At 37.8% G+C, this 16,842-nt stretch overlaps 1 protein-coding gene across 7 annotated transcripts in view; it reads left to right on the forward strand.

The window, feature by feature from the left end:
- USO1 (USO1 vesicle transport factor) overlaps positions 1-16,842 on the forward strand; it is a 65,532-nt gene that overhangs the window by 8,268 nt on the left and 40,422 nt on the right. For 4 of the 7 annotated variants that reach the window (XM_060781356.2, XM_060781357.2, XM_060781359.2 and 1 more), the window contains exons 2-8: positions 4,660-4,746; positions 4,898-4,962; positions 5,414-5,493; positions 10,379-10,390; positions 13,467-13,567; positions 14,941-15,043; positions 16,231-16,286. In XM_060781356.2, coding sequence (XP_060637339.2) covers positions 4,660-4,746; positions 4,898-4,962; positions 5,414-5,493; positions 10,379-10,390; positions 13,467-13,567; positions 14,941-15,043; positions 16,231-16,286 — 504 coding nt within the window. The remainder of the gene's footprint in view (positions 1-4,659; positions 4,747-4,897; positions 4,963-5,413; positions 5,494-10,378; positions 10,391-13,466; positions 13,568-14,940; positions 15,044-16,230; positions 16,287-16,842) is intronic. The other 3 variants (XM_060781358.2, XM_060781360.2, XM_060781362.2) reach the window with 1 other exon arrangement.

Raw genomic sequence — 16,842 nt, forward strand, 5'->3', positions numbered from 1 at the left:
CTGCTTCCCTTACATTCTGAACCTTTATGGTCTGGATGCATTTGTTGCTCAGAAATGCTGCCAGAAACCCCGCCTACATAATACAGTTGTAAAGAGCTCATGCTTTTCATTGTGGAACAGAAAGGCAAACAAGCTTTTCTTTCTCAGTATGAATGGGATTTGTGACACTACACTGAGCATAGAAAATGTTTTCATGTTGGGAATACTGTGTGGAAAATTGATGCATTTGATTTGCAGGGTTTTAAGGCTGCTCCTTTCCAGTGATAACTAAAGGTTTGAATAAAATTATTCATTCAACTTGCTTGTTTGCTTTCAAGCCTGACATCTCTCTTGGCAGCATTGTTTTAATAGGACTAAGACCCTTTTTACGTTGCCCTATATTCCAGGATTTGATCCCAGATTATCTGTTTTGAATTGTATTATATGAGTCTATACTGCCAGATAATCTGGGATAAGCAGATAATCTGGGATCAGGTCCTGGGATGTAGGGGCAGTGTGGAAAGGGCCTAAGAAGCATTTTGTAGTAGTAGCTCCGGATCCCTAGAGCACCAGTCTCTCAATGAAACAGTTGGGAGCATGCTATTGTGGCCTCTCTCTTAGAGGACTTGCCAGTATTGCCTCCCATGTACAGTCAACTCTCCACATTTGTGGGTTTAACTTTTGCAAATTTGATAATTTGTGTATTCAATTAGTCTGTTCTCTCTTGAAATCTTCTGCCAGATAAATAATAATAATAATAATAGTAATAATCTTTATTTATACCCCGCTCCATCTCCCCCGGGGGACTCGGGGCGGCTTACATGAGGCCACACCCATCAACACAATAGACACAGTATACACAAAACATAAAATGCAAAAACCAATATAATAAACAACACAGCAATATAAAATCAAACATCAAACACAAGAAATTCCACAGGGCAGGGCCACTTCAGAATAAAAAATTAAAATATTTTAAAAACACTGGGAGACAGGCAATGTAAGATTGTCGTTAAGAGGAGCCGGGATGAGGAAGGATTTAATTGCACGAACCATAAACTAAAGTGCTTCTGAGGTCATTTTGGACAGGGAGTGTCCTACATTCAATCATTGAAGGCACATTGGAATAACCAGGTTTTCAGCTTCCTCCTGAAGATTGTCAGCGAGGGGGCTTGTTGACAATAAAGTTACGTTGTCTACTTTGATTTTCCCAGAGAGGTGTTCTCTCAATTTTTTTAAATCCCTAACAATTGCGAAAGTGGGGGTCATGTTGTATCTTATAGTGGACTACTACAAGCCATCTGGAGACTTGCGTGGAAATGTATTTGTTAGGTCGATGTGACTTGGCTCTCCATTTAGCTCTGATGCCAGGCCAGAGGTTACTGAAATATATTGTGTTAATATGTATTTCTCTGATGGATGGATGGATGTATATGGAAAGGTCTGAACTTGAAATCAGGCCGCTACTAATGCAATTACTGTATATTTCCTAATGAAAAGTAATGCATTCCTATTTATTCTAAAACTTATATAAGGACATATTTCAACATTTTACCTTCCTGTGCTATGCCTGTATTCTCTTATTCATCACTAGCCGTACCCGCCACGCATTGCTATGGCCAACCTTCCCTCTCTTTCTCTCCTTCCTTCCCTCTTTCCTTCCTTCCTTCCTTCCCTCTTTTTCTTTCCCTATTTCTCTTCTTTCTTCCATCTCTGCCTGTTTCTTTCCTCCCTTCCTTTACTCTTTGGTTACATCCTTCCTTCTCCCCTTCCTTCCTTCCTTCCTTCCTTCCTTCCCTACCTTTCGTTCCTTTTCTCCTTCCTTCCCTCTCTTTTTCCTTTCACTTTATTTCCTTCTCTCCTTCCTTGCTTTTCTACCTCTCTTTCTTTCTTTCCTTCCTCCTTTCCCTCCCTCCTTCTATCCTTCCTTCCCCCTTTCTCTCTTTCATTCCTTCCCTCTTTCTCTCCTTCTCTCTTTACTTCTTGACTGACCCATTTAATATTGTATTTATATCTTAAATACAATATTAAATGAAGGAGGGAGGGAAGGAAATGAAGGGGAAGGAAATAAAGAAAGGGAAAGAAGGAGGAAGGAAGGAAAAGAAGGAAAGGACATACATTCGTGTCCAAATTTGGTGTCAATTCTCCCAGTGGTTTTTGAGTTCTGTTAATCCCGCAAACGAACATTACATTTTTATTTATATAGATTAAAGGTGAAAACTAAAGATAGAGGCATTAATACTTTTGGGACAAGGGAGGTCTACATTTTCAGTCTTGTTTGCTTTCCTCTAGCATATTGCTATACATACTAATTCACAAATAAGACAATTGAATTCAAATGTAATTCTATTTAGAGGATCCTCTGACCCAGAAAGTCATGCTGCTGATTTGCCAAGGCCCCACAGCAAAGCACCATCTCCCAGGAAAGGAGACTGCAAAAAGCCTTCTGCAGCTGCTCCCTGATCAAATTAATAGTGCAAGTGCCTGGGAAGGACACATGGAAGGAATGTTTAAACCAGGAGTCCTCAAATTTTTTAAACAGAGGGCCAGGTCACAGTCCCTCAAACTGTTGGAGGGCCGGATTATAATTTGAAAAAAACACAAATGAATTCCTATTCACACTGCACATATCTTATTTGTAGTGCAAAAAACCTCACTTAAAACAATACAATAATTAAAATGAAGAATAATTTTAACAAATATAAACTTATTAGTATTTCAGTGGAAAGTGTGGGCCTGCTTTTGGCTGATGAGATAGGAATGTTGTTGTTGTTGTGTGCTTTTAAGTCATTTCAGACTTAGGTTGACCCTGAGGAAGGGCCAGATAAATGACCTTGGAGGGCCATATCTGGCCCTCGGGCCTTAGTTTGAGGACCCCTGGTTTAAACTGATATTCTGGCAGAATTGGGGAGGTATCTGTGATACTTGTTGAAGGCCTTTGGATTGCTAATTTGTTACATGATTTAGTTTTGCTGATATTTATTCTGGTTGAAAATGTGACTGAACGTGCTTTGTGTGAGTGTAGGGATCCACTCATCCTTTTCAGAAGTTGAGTTATCAATGGAATACAATCCCAAAAGGTTATTTGGAAAGGAAGTAGCTCTCAAGGAGATAAATATTCCTAATCTCTGATGTATTATTTTTATATTTATGAGCAATGTTAGTCCCATTCTCAGTAAAGAAAGATTAATAGTGGTGTAGTCCTGTTTTTTAAAGTAACAATAAGTGCGTAAGATCTTTAACATTATAAGTTCAAGTAAAATTTAGTGATAAAACTCTAAATCAGGGGTCCTTAAACTAAGGGCCAAATACGGCCCTCCAAGGTCCTTTACCCGGCCCTCACTCAGGGTCAACCTAAGTCTGAAATGACTTGAAAGCACACAACAACAATCCTATCTTATCAGCCAAAAGCAGGCCCACACTTCCTACTGAAATACTAATAATTTTATATTTGTTACAATTGTTCTTCATTTTATTGTTTTTAAGTGGTTTTTTTTTTTTGCACTACAAATAAGATATGTGTAGTGTGCATGGGAATTCATTCATGCTTTTTCAAATTATAATCCAGCCCTCCAACAGTTTGCAGGGCTGTTACCTGGCCCTCTGTTTAAAAAGTTTGAGGACCCCTTCTCTAAATGATAATATGAAACATTTAAAAAAAATTAGAAACACAAAATTAGGATATTTGATAAGTAACTTATAGGAGTGCGCCGATCAATATATAGTTGATACATTCCCCTTTGAGTTTTACAATGATCTGCCTTAGAAGCTTCCCATCTGACCCAGCCCACAGGATAAAGTTGCTGTTCCACAGGGACTCTACAATAATAATAATAATAATAATAATAATAATTATTATTATTATTATTTATTTGATCAGTCATATGACTATTTCAAAATAAAACACGAGTAAAAAAACAAGGCAACAAGGGGACTCTACAATACTATCCCTGAGGTATTCACAGAGAATACTTTGGAAACATAAATTTGTAAATGCCTTCTGTAAATGGGTATTAAAATAAAGACTATATGGTAATGATAAATGCATTCGTTATTAAAATGAGACTATTGCCCAGAACATTTTGCATGCGAGATCGTACTAACATCTTGCTTAACATTCTAGGCAAATAGACAACCTTGAACTGTGTTTTATATTCTAGATCTCAATGATTTTGTAGTGAAGGCAGGGAGTAGGTTTATAAAACATGTATTTGCATACTAGTTGATTTGTTGCTATCCCGCAGATGTCAAAAGCAAAGTTTAAGTAATGGTTACAGGAGAAGCCATCTAGTTTTTAAAATTATTTTAGCACCTTCAGATAAACTCTTACATTAAGGCAGTCCAACTTCCAATCTTAAATGTGTGATCTTATGAAACACCCAATATTGTCCTTTAAATTTGCATTGGACTGCTCCTAGTTGGCACCTTCTCATTCCATTACCATATTTCAGCCTAGGATAAAAGTTTTGGAATAACTTTGTCCTGTAATATTTTAAAAGCAGGGGCTATTTAAAAAAATAACTTTTTAAAAACCAAAACCAATGAAACATATTTAGGCTCAACTATAGTGAACTTCCAGTGGAAGCTCCTGTCATAGCTCAGGATTACAGAGAAAAGATGTTTGCTGTCAACAAAATGCAGTGAAACACCTTGTAAGTTTTTGGTTTTCTTTACTTCTAGATTCAGAAATTATGTGATAGAGTAGCATCCTCAACGTTACTTGATGATCGTAGGGATGCTGTACGTGCACTAAAATCTCTTTCAAAGGTATGTATGTTTTATTCCTTTAATATCCTTTGGATATTTTTATTCATTTATTTATTTGGGACATTTTTATACTACCTTTCTACATGTAGCTTTCATTTAAGTAAGAATCTTTTAACTTGACATTGTTAATGTCTGTCCTTGACCTTAACAGAAATATCGCTTGGAAGTAGGGATTCAGGCTATGCCTCATCTTATCCATGTTCTCCAGACAGATCGGTAAGCATCTTAAGAAAAAATTAAGAAGTGTTCAGACCTTTTCTGCTCATCCTTGCTGTAGTGCATGGTCCAATTTTAATTCAAATTAATATGATGTACTTGCAAGATCCTTTTAATAAGAAATAAAATTATCAGTAGCTATCAGAAGGGTACACTTTTGCAAGTACTAAATGGCAAACTCAGTGATTAAAAAAAATAATTATCAGAAATTATGTGTGTCATTAAGAGATTATTTATATAAGAGAGCTTATTCTCTATCCAAAATAGTGATTGCCAGAAAAACATAGATAATTAAAAATGTTTTAGAACTATTTTTTGTATTGAAAATGCCATGACTTGCAATATAGTTGCTGCTAATGAGCCAAATATGAATATTCGTCCTAATGAAGAGATATTTCAAACATGCTGACACTGCTTTCCTTTCAGTAAAAAGTGGCATTTGTTTTCACAGTTCAGATTCGGAAATAATTGGTTATGCTTTGGATACCCTTTACAATATTATCTCCAATGATTTGGAAGAGGAAGAACAAGGTACACACTTGATTTTAATGATATAATTGCCTAAACATGTAGGTTTGCTTTTGTTTAATTATCTGGTTATCAGTCGAAGATTTTAAAAAAAAACCCATAGTTCACAACTTTGGTTTGCAATTCTGAAAACAAGGCTACATGAAGTTTGTGCCTATTCACCCTCACTTATTTTCTCTCTTGTTTTTTCATCAAGAGGGAGATAAAAGTCTCTGCTTTCATTTTACGTTAATAAGAACTTCCTCTTGTGTCTGAACCCAGAGAATGGTGATTAGTTTTAATAGTAGCTAGTTCAAAAAGGACAAGATCATACATAATATATAGTTTGATCTTGTCTTGTTAAAATTATTTGCAGATCCCTACGTGCAGACATAACAGGGAACTCTGACTAGCTTCAAATCAAAGTAATTGCTTCTGATCTTCCAACTGCATCAGAGAAGAGAGGAGATGAGAGTGTCTGAGCCCATGGCTTATGCAGGCTTGTTCACATTACCATAAGTAATAAATGTGCATTGCAATTGAGTTACCAAGTATCTCTTTGCTATTTCAGAAATTGTTTTTATGAAACTAGTATTTGTGTTAAACACAGTGTTCACAATCTTTGCATAACTGTCATATATCTGAACAAATAGAATATGTGGTTTAACTATTGTGGAAAGTTATTTTTACAATATGTGTGAGTGTGTCAGAACATCCCTTCAAGTCACCTATGAATATATGGTGATACCATGAATTTCGTAGAGGTTTCTTAGACAAGGAATATTTAGAGGTGATTTCCCATTGCATTATTCTGAGTGGAGCCTACAGCACTTGGTCATTTTAAAACTTCTACCGTGTTTTTATTTCTCTCATATAGAATTACCTTGTTTACTGATACAGCATGTCAAATGTTTCAGATCATTTTCTCTATATAATTATAAAACTAGGATTCCACCTTAACTACCAAGGCAGTTGGATGAAATTGTGTGATTTGTAGTTTAGTGAGGCACTAGAGGCCTCTGAGATATAATGCTATACACTTCGTTAAACTATAAACCTAGGAGTACATAAGATGAAGCCATTACAGTTAAGGTGCAGTGTATAATGTGAAATTGTGTAGTTTAAGAATATCTTCCCCTTACTTTGCTAGAGATACACTTCCATATCGGGCAATTTCTTCTTGGGGGATTAGGCACATAAAATTACCCAAGGGTGATATAGTGGATTAAAAGTATGTCTTATTCTTGTGTTTCCTAAGTCAAGATGTTAAATATTATTTCTCAAGTGGCTAGCCTGTCATATATAATCAATAAAAGACAGAAATAAAACACAAATGATTTTAATTATTGTTTTCCTCTGGAAATATGAGTAATAAGTCTTACAGATCTTTCCATACTAATATTTTGAGCTCCAAATGGTGGATCTTTTTCTGAATGGCAGATATGCATTCAGCTGTGGTGAGATTCGGAGTGGGGGTGGGAGGAGAAAAAATACTTGTGCTTTTTCTTACTGTTTTTCTTGGGATTGTATTAATATACATTGAGCTCAAAGTAGCCAGCTGTCCACTTGTACATTTTCCTATCTTTTCACCAAACTGCTTCTGAACATTAGAGCATATATCTCTATCAAGATCCAGGTGTATTGCAGTTAGTTCAAATTTATCATAATATTAGTAAAGATGCTGAAGTTGATGGATCTAATTTGGTTATGAGTACAGGCCTCTGGATTTTAATGAATCTACTCAAATTAGTAGCCCCCGGTGGCGCAGTGGGTTAAAGCACTGAGCTGCTGAGCTTGTTGATCGAAAGGTCGCAGGTTCGATTCCGGGGAGCGGCGTGAGCTTCCGCTGTCAGCCCTAGCTTCTGCCAACCTAGCAGTTCGAAAACATGCAAATGTGAGTAGATCAATAGGTACCGCTCCGGCGGGAAGGTAACGGCGCTCCATGCAGTCATGCCGGCCACATGACCTTGGAGATGTCTACGGACAACGCTGGCTCTTCGGCTGAGAAATGGAGATGAGCACCACACCCCAGAGTCAGACATGACTGGACTTAATGTCAGGGGACTACCTTACCTTACCTTACTCAAATTATGACTAAATAATTAGTACCTTCACATTGATGCTGCTTGTGTAAGGGAACAATGCTATTTTGATATTCAGACCTCAAGAATGTTCACCAGGAGGTCAGGCTTTTCAGGGTGCATTATTAGATCCTACAGTATATATTGTGTAGTGTACTGGATCTCATTTGAAAAAACTAGCTTGTGAGAGATCCTGGGGCTCTTTCATTATCTTTATGAGTTTCTATCAATTTTTGAAAGTTTTTCAGTTAGTTGGAGAATAATTTTGGGGGGGGGGGGGACACCTAGAGTTAAAAAAAACGGAGAAACACATGTAATGATAATATAGCTCTACATTTTAGAAATCAGATTTTTTTATTTGAAGCCAAGATAGGACTGTAGAAAATATTTATTTTGGTTAAATAAAGAATGTAAAAGCAAAATTGAGATTAATGCAGCTTCAAATAACCATGCTTCAAATAATCCTCACCCTCTGAGGATGCCTGCCATAGATGCAGGCGAAACGTCAGGAGAAATGCCTCTAGAACATGGCCATATAGCCCGAAAAAACCCACAAGAACTGAATATTTGTTGCATTGTATATATAGGAAACATTCAGATGTACAGAAATTGCTTCCATAAGCATGTGCTTTGCTATTTTTATTTATTTTTTTCCAAATCATTTGATGATGGGTGATACTTGGAAATATTTGTTCAGGTATTGTCGAAGGCTTTCATGGCCAGAATCACTGGGTTGTTGTAGGTTTTTTCGGGCTATATGGCCATGTTCTAGAGCATCAATTCTCAACCTGGGGTCGGGACCCCTGGAGGGGTCGCGAAGGGGTGCCAGAGGAGTCGCCAAAGACCATCAGAAAACACAGTATTTTCTGTTGGTCATGGGGGGTTCTGTGTAGAAGGTTTGACCCAATTCTATTGTTGGTGGGGCTCAGAATCCTCTTTGATTGTAGGTGAACTATAAATCCCAGCAACTACAACTCCCAAATGACAAAATCAATACACCCCCCCCCCCCCCGCAACCTCACCAAGTATTTGTGCCACGTTTGGTCCAGTCAATGAAAATACATTCTGCATATCAGATATTTACACAATGAGCCATAACAGTAGCAAAATTACAGTTTTGAAGTAGCAACGAAAATAATTTTAAGTTTGGGGTTCACCACAACATGAGGAACTGTATTAAGGGGTAATGGCATTAGGAGGGTTGAGAAACACTGTTCTAGAAGCATTCTTTCCTGACATTTCACCAGCATCTATGGCAAGCATCCTCAGAGGTAGCGACCTCTCATTACCTCTGAGGATGCTTGCCATAGATGCAGACGAAATGTCAGGAGAGAATGCCTCTAGAACATGGCCATATAGCCCGAAAAAACCTACAACAACCCATTTGTTCAGGTATTAAGGTGTAGGACAAGTAGGTGATATTGTTCTATTAATCTTGAAGAGAAAGAATAATTTAAGTACATAAAATGGAGCATGCAGAATAAATAGATACCTGCAAGAGTGCCTTTTGTACTATACATGGGACAAAAGAAATGAGAAACACAAATCCAAATGCATAACATTTATATAATTGTTAGGTTAGAATGGCAACTGATAGAGAGAATTCAAGGAGAAAAGAGGAAACAGGTATTGGAGAGGACCATTCTGATCATATTGATGGCTTTTTTTTTTTGTCGTGTCAGGAGTGACTCCTGGTGTGAGAGAATTGGCCGTCTGCAAGGACGTTGCCCAGGGGACGCCTGGATGATTTGATGTTTTTATCATCCTTGTGGGAGGCTTCTCTCATGTCCCCGCATGAGGAGCTGGAGCTGATAGAGGGAGCTCATCCGCCTCTCCCCAGATTCGAATCTGCAACATGTTGGTCTTCAGTCCTGCCGGCAGAGGGGTTTAACCCACTGCGCCACCGGGGGCTCCTATATTGATGGCTGATTCTTTTGAACAGCTTGGATGATAATAAGCTAAACCAGGGGTCCCCAAACTAAGGCCTGGGGGCCTGATACGGCCCTCCAAGGTCATTTACCCGCCCTCGCTCAGGGTCAGCCTATGTCTGAAATGACTTCAAAGCACACAACAACAACAATCCTATCTCATCAGCCAAGAGCAGGCCCACACTTCCCATTGAAATACTAATAAGTTTATATTTGTTGAAATTGTTCTTCATTTTAATTATTGTATTCTTTTAAAGTGTTTTTTGCACTACAAATAAGATATGTGCAGTGTGCATAGGAATTCATTCATGTTTATTTTTTTTCAAATTATAATCCGGCCCTCCAACAGTTTGAGGGATTGTGACCTGGCCCTCTCTTTAAAAAGTTTGAGGACCCATGAGCTAAATTGTAGGCATTCTATGGCTTCTCTGGGGCCAGGGACCATACTGGATCTCTCTCACTTAACCAAAGCTGTATCCTGTTCTTCATTTAAAATGCTATTACACTACCAAATTTCAGTAGCATGGCAACAGATTCAGTGGATAAGCTTCTTCGAAGAAAAGAACAAAGGTATTCCTTTGCTTTCATGTTGCCCACCCTGCAGTGTCATGCTGATTTTATTTTGTAACAGAACTGAAACTCCTTGGTAGGGGAGCATGATTTAAAGGAAGGTATGATAAGAAATTTGTAGAATCTTTGATGGTTTCCAGTCTCTAGTGCATGGATTTATCAGTACATCATTAGGAGTACCTAAGCTAGACTAATCAAGTAACCATTGTAATATTGATCTGGAGTTCTTCCTTTTGACTTAGTTCTATACAATTAACTGACCTTTTGTGCTGTACTAAATGGGAAACTGCTTCATTTTGAATCTTTCTCTCTTCTTCTCTGCCTTTACAGATGATTCTGAAGGTAAAAAGGATCTAAATTTATATTAGCATGGTGCCTGTTAGTCATAGTTTGAAGGACTAATGACTCACAACTCAAGCACTTTAAAAGGGACATTCCATTGCAAGTATTTTAGAGTTGTAATTTTCTTCTTAAACTCCCAAATTGAAAACGGTTTGATCCTTTGCATTTCAAGAGGAACAGTGTAATTAGAAGTAGTATCATTGGAATAATATGATAGCTTGTGATGTAAGGTCATCGTTTGTTACTAAAAATGCTGATGTAATATGAAAAGATGTGTTCAGAAATGTTTGTTCCTTTATTTTCACCAACCTTGACTTGCAAGGTACAAAAGCTTAATGCAGTTAGATTTAATTGGTGAAGGCATTTGTACCAAAGCAAAGTCAAGTTCAAAATTGCCTCATTTGAAGTGTCCTTTTTAAACAGTGCTTTGTATATAAGCATGCTTTATTTAACATACCCTGCTGTATAGAATTACGTTTATCTTTAACTGTACAGAGTTCCAAGATACATTTAGACTAATGTAGCACACTAACAAACAACTAATCATACTAAAATATTTTGTTCCAGGCTTGTACTAATGAGTTCAGGTACATTATAACCTGCTTCATAGCATGCTCAAACTATTAGGCTTCTTTCCTGTTGCCCTTCTTTGTTGTCATTGTATATATGTTTGTTCTTCAAAAATACTTAGATTTTCTCTTATTTCTAAATTTATTCTAACAATTAAAAAGGATAATGAATATCATTGTCCACATCTTGATACAGGTGTTTGTTTTAATAGCAGTTTTGAATATCTGTGTCATGAGGGTTGGAAAAAATTAATAACAGCTAAGTAGTTAAAATAATTTCCAAACTGATGTATCAGAGAGACTAAAATATAAAATGTAAAGTTGTTTGTTGGGTATTGTGACCTTAGTAGGACATGCCAGTCCTAGGCTTCTCCAGTTCTCATCTCATCCAACCATTTTAATACATTTCTCTGCAGAGGTTGAAAAAATAGAATAGAATGAAGGGAGCTTTTCTTATAGACATTAAAGAATATTATAACATCCAGCATAGAAATAAGTGTTCTCAATATTATGGAATAGGAGTCCAAAGAAGCCAATGTGGTGGTGTCAGAGAAGAGCAACAATGCTAATTCTTTTTTCTGATGTTAGCAAACCTTGGCAGATTCAAAAAAGGATTCAGTCAGTGGAGTCCCTAAACAGATTTCAACGGTAACCTAGATTGAGATGAGGCCTAGCAAAGAGAAAATCAGGACCAAAAATTAGTACTAACTGGTGACAAGCCAAAAGGAAGACGTTATCTTGTGTAACTACTGCTACACTTAGCTTCCCCCCCCCCCCCCCCTCCATTTTAACTATTTGTGTTGTGGAATTAAAAGCCCAAGAAACTACAATAGTGAGAGAGGAAAGCACAGTCAAATAAAACATATATCTCCAGCAACAAAAGTAGACAGAAAATAGGAAACAAGAGTGAGAAAATAAAGAGTTTAAGAGAAAATAAAGGAGGCAAGTGTGCTATCTAGAAGTGAATAATTCACAAGAAAAAGATACTCCATAGTCATTTCTTGGATGTGCTATTACTTTGGTGGGGAGGAGAAAATTATAGATGTATTTTTTTAAAATTATAATAGTGTCCTATGAGTGTAGCACAGCTTTGTAACCAAGTCAGAAAAATTACAAACCCGCAGAAATTTAGCATAGAAGAGACACAGAGATAGGTTCAAAGTAGGGATATGGTACTTTATACTTTTTCTCTTGGTTTTCTCAATAGTCACTCTGGGAGCCTTTTAGTCTGAGGGGAAGGGTATAAAAACAATCAATAAATCAATATAGCCTGTCTGTAATTCCTTGGAACAAATTCCCATCTAAATAAAGCATCAGTGTGATTGTGCAATTTACACTGTGTGAGTTCTGATAGTTCCCTTGCATATTGAAGACCATGCTAGTGTTTCCTTTTGAGGCTAAACAGGTAGTGGACATAAAAGAGTAAAGACATGTCAAGGAGAATGGAATTTCAGTTTAGAAATACTTTATAGCTCAGAAATTTACTGAATGTAGTATGTAGAAATAGTGGTTCGAGTTATGTACTTTGTCCAAATTGATTGAGAACCTATGGGGCAGGGGGAGGATACAGAAAATAGGCTAATGGATCTGGTTTCTATGTCAAGGTGAGTATTGGGCTCTGAACACAGCCATAACTGAACTTGTACGTACTACCTAGTCCTTTGTTTATTCCTGCCCAGTCCTAGTACTCGAGTAACTTTTCTGTATCTTAGCACTAGGCATGAAGGAAACTTCTCTAAAGAATCTTGTGGGGGCCAAAATTAGCAGAGTGAAGCATTGTGACCATTATTCAGAGCTTGGAAATATTACTATTTGGAAGGCCACCATTCCCAGAATCCCTCAGTCAGCTCAGCAAGACGTCCATTATTTGAAATACTTTTATGACTCCAAATGCTGAAAAGAAACAGTCTTCTTAATCTCAATCAGCTTTATTCTAAAGGTTGGGAAGGTCAGTCAAGGTTGAGAAGAGGTACCACTGTACTGGAGTTAAAAGCCCAGTCCCCATTTCCATACTGTCATCATCCTCACAACTGATCACATTTCAGCCATTACAGCATTCATAGTTAGTTAATTAGACAGAAAAGAATTGCCCATCCTCCAGAGGTCACATCAACTCCGTAGGTTCCATTTACATTTCTGCCGCTTTTATAGCTTCTTGATTACCAACTATTATTTAAGATGCTGTCTCCACAATCTACATCTTGGTAAAAAAAAATCAAAAACTTATACAACAATGGTGTGATAGAAATAATTATCATAGTCTACTGCAGACACTAACTGTCATGGCAACATTTTCCAGCAAGTGCCTGTTGATGTTAATGAATGATGCTATGAAATCTCTCTACACTACATTAAATTTACTTTGGTGCATTTGTTGTGTGATGTGTGACAACTAATGCATATTTGTGGTGTTTATATTCAGTTGTCTTCTCACTGTTATATTTACCAGATGTAGTCTTTATCAGAAGCTCTGAAACTGCTCTCTTGTTGGCTATTTAATATTACAGAAGAAAATTCACAGAAGCAAGTTGAAGATCTTGGAAGCCAATTTACAGAAATTTTTATTAAGCAGCATGAAAATGTCACTCTTTTGTTGACATATTTAGAGGTGAGAATTATTTTACAGCTCTAGAGTAAACTTTTATTTACTTTAATAGTGCCATGAATGAAGCTATACCAATTTAAGACTATTGCAGAAACAAGAGTTTGTTTCAGAGATTACTGATAGATATACACTAGTGTGAGCCATCCTTTCAAATATTCACCATGACTAAAATCATAGGATTTCTAATCCCATATTTCTCTGTGATGTTTAAACTGGGATGGGACATTTTGCAGTGGAAGTCTGCAGTTAGTCATGTCAGTTTTTAGACTTGTTGTTGGCTGGTTCTGTTTTTGTACAGAACCAGTATAGGGAAAATGTTGCTAAAGCAGAGCTGCAAGGAAGAAAGCCTTGCATATAGGATTGAAAAGAGAGTCTGGATATATATTTCTATACATCCATGATTTTCAAAAAGCTTATATACTGTAAGAAAAATGTTCATTGGAAATTTGTGCAAGAGATGTAATGGTTATTTCCCTTATCACACAATTCCTCATTGGGTTTGCTGTTTTCCTCTCCCCACCTCATCACCTTTCATTTTTCTACTATGTCATTTAGATTTAAATGCCAGTCCTTATAAATGACTATAATACAAGCCAGTGTTGTATAGTTTTTAGGCTATAACATTCACTAGGTGACCCTACCTCTCTCTCAGCCTAGCCAAGGTTACACCATTGTCTTCTGGATAAAATGTGGGGGGAATACCCTGAGCACCTCGGGAGAATGACAGGATATCAATAAAACAGCCTTTCATTTTCATCTTAGCAGACAACCAAATTGGTATTTTGCTGTTAATTTAGCTTTTGTTATATTAAACATGATGTTAGATTAAAATTCTCCTATAGTACATTATTTATTTCTTTATTTATTTATACAGCATTTATATTCCGCTCTTCTCACCCCGCAGGGGACTCAGGGCGGATTACAGTGTACACATATATGGCAAACATTCAATGCCAATTTTAACATACAACATATACAGACATACACAGAGGCTATTAACCTTTTCTGGCCACCAGCGGAGCTGTCGCTTTCATCGTCCATCTGCGACACTGATGAAGTACTTCCGCATTCCCCGCATGCTTTTTTGCTGGAGTGCTTTGCTAGAGTCTTTTTTATGGCCTCATAAATTAGTTATTCTAAGTTGACATTAATTCCGGAACTAAGCAGCAGAGCTCTGAACTGAGTCTTTGGGGTACATTGTGTCTCAAGCATTTATTGAAGAGAAAGCTTTTTACTATAGACATGCTTGGGAGTCAGAAACTCTTGCCGATCTACTACAGATCAGCTGCCCTGGTTTAGAACAACTATAAACATATATAGGGTAATGGAAGCTCTGAAATACAGTGGGTTTTAATGCATAGCATGATATATTGCAGGAATTTGATTTCCAAGTTCGGTGGCCTGGAGTGAAACTTCTTACAGCATTGTTAAAGCAGCAGGGACCTCAAGTGCAGCAGATCATATTAGTCAGTCCTATGGGTAAGTATTAATACCAGTTTTATTTTGAACATTTACTGTATATACTCGAGTATAAGTAGACCCGAATATAAGCCGAGGCACCTAATTTTACCACAAAAACTGGGAAATCTTATTGACTTGAGTATAAGCCAAGGGTGAGAAATGCAGCCACTACTGGTGAATTTGACAGATGGCCACCCAGTCTTTCTGTCCCTCTCCCCCCCCTCGCGGAGCACGAGCTTTCTTCAGCGGTGGCAGAGGAGGGGGGGAGCCCCTGCGGCAGGCTTTTCCGCAGGCTTGCTCTCCTTCTTCCTTGTCCCATGCGTGGCTGCGGTGGCAGGGGCAGTAGCAGGAGGAAGCAGAAAAGCCGCGCATGGGCCGAGGTGGGAGGGGAAAGCGTGCGCCGCTCCCCTTCCTCTCTTGCCTTACGCGCACCTTCTTCAGCGGCGGAGGCAGGAAAGACGCGCGAGGGAGAAGGGAAAGGTGCGTGCCTTTCTCCTCCCATGCCCTGTGCATGCCTTTACCACCGCTACCAAGGAAGGTGCACACGGGGCATGGGAGGAGAGAAAGGCGCGCACCTTTCCCTTCCAGCTTACCTGTCTGAATGTATCTCCCTCTATGAACCATCTCGGAGTTTCAGATAGTGAGGAGGCCCTGCTCTTGATCCCGCCTCCTTCACAGGCACAATTGGTGGGGATAAGAGACAGGGCCTTTTCAATAATGGCCCCCCAGCTGTAGAATTCCCTCCCCAGGAATATTAGATCAACTCCCTCCCTCTTGACTTTCCATAAAAGAGTAAAAACATGGCTCTGTGACCAAGCCTTTGGTGATTTTGTACAATAGATAGATATGGGATGACATTCAATCACCATAGGAATGGCCCGGATTACGGTTGTGGATTATGTGATCAAACTGTGCATGTATTGTTTTAAATGTTTAATTGTTTTAATGTGTTTTAATTTTATTCTGAATTTTTATTTTAACTGTACATTGTTTTAAGGCCTGTGTGTAAAACTGCCTTGAGTTCCCTCCGGGGTTGAGAAAGGCGGGGTAGAAATGTAGTAAATAAATAATAAATAAATCTACATGGGATGTTGAAAACCTAATACCATTTAGAGCAGGATAGTATTATGATAGATGACCCAAATTCTGACATAGCAATACATCTGTGGGTATAACAAACCTTCTATCATGGTTTTCTTTTCCAGGGGTCTCCAGGCTGATGGACCTACTAGCAGATTCTAGAGAGGTTATACGGAATGATGTAAGTATATAAAGGGAAACCTTTTAATTAAGTATAATCACGTGATTGAAAATTATATTGCTTTGTAGAGTGCAAACTTACACCGTTATGTAGAAAAATGGTATGGGACAGCATTGGCTCTGTCATTAAGAATGTGGGCTAACTACAATCACTGTAGAACTTTATTAGGTAGCATGTTTGCAGAAGATACATTATTGTAATCTACACCCCAGAGTGATGCATTATGTAAGAAGGTTTTTATTCCATTTTTCATTTAAACAGTTTCAAAGTAGTTTACATGAAAAAAAATCAAGCTATAAATAGTCATAAACTAGAGCAATGATTTGACATTAGAATCCGCACTCACTGGGGTTAAGATCACGGGATAAGGAATCCAGGACAAGATATGAGCCAGCTATACTACTGCAAATGTTTTAATTTGTTATGAACTGTTATGAATTGTTTTTGATCTGTTAAAAGTTTTAATTATATTTTATGTTAATTTGCAATCTGCCTTGAGTCCCTCTTTTGGAAGAAAAGGAGTGGTATAAAGTTTAAAATAGTAATGATCATGAGG

Source organism: Anolis sagrei, chromosome 6, assembly GCF_037176765.1.
Source record: "Anolis sagrei isolate rAnoSag1 chromosome 6, rAnoSag1.mat, whole genome shotgun sequence".
Lineage (NCBI taxonomy): Eukaryota > Metazoa > Chordata > Lepidosauria > Squamata > Dactyloidae > Anolis > Anolis sagrei.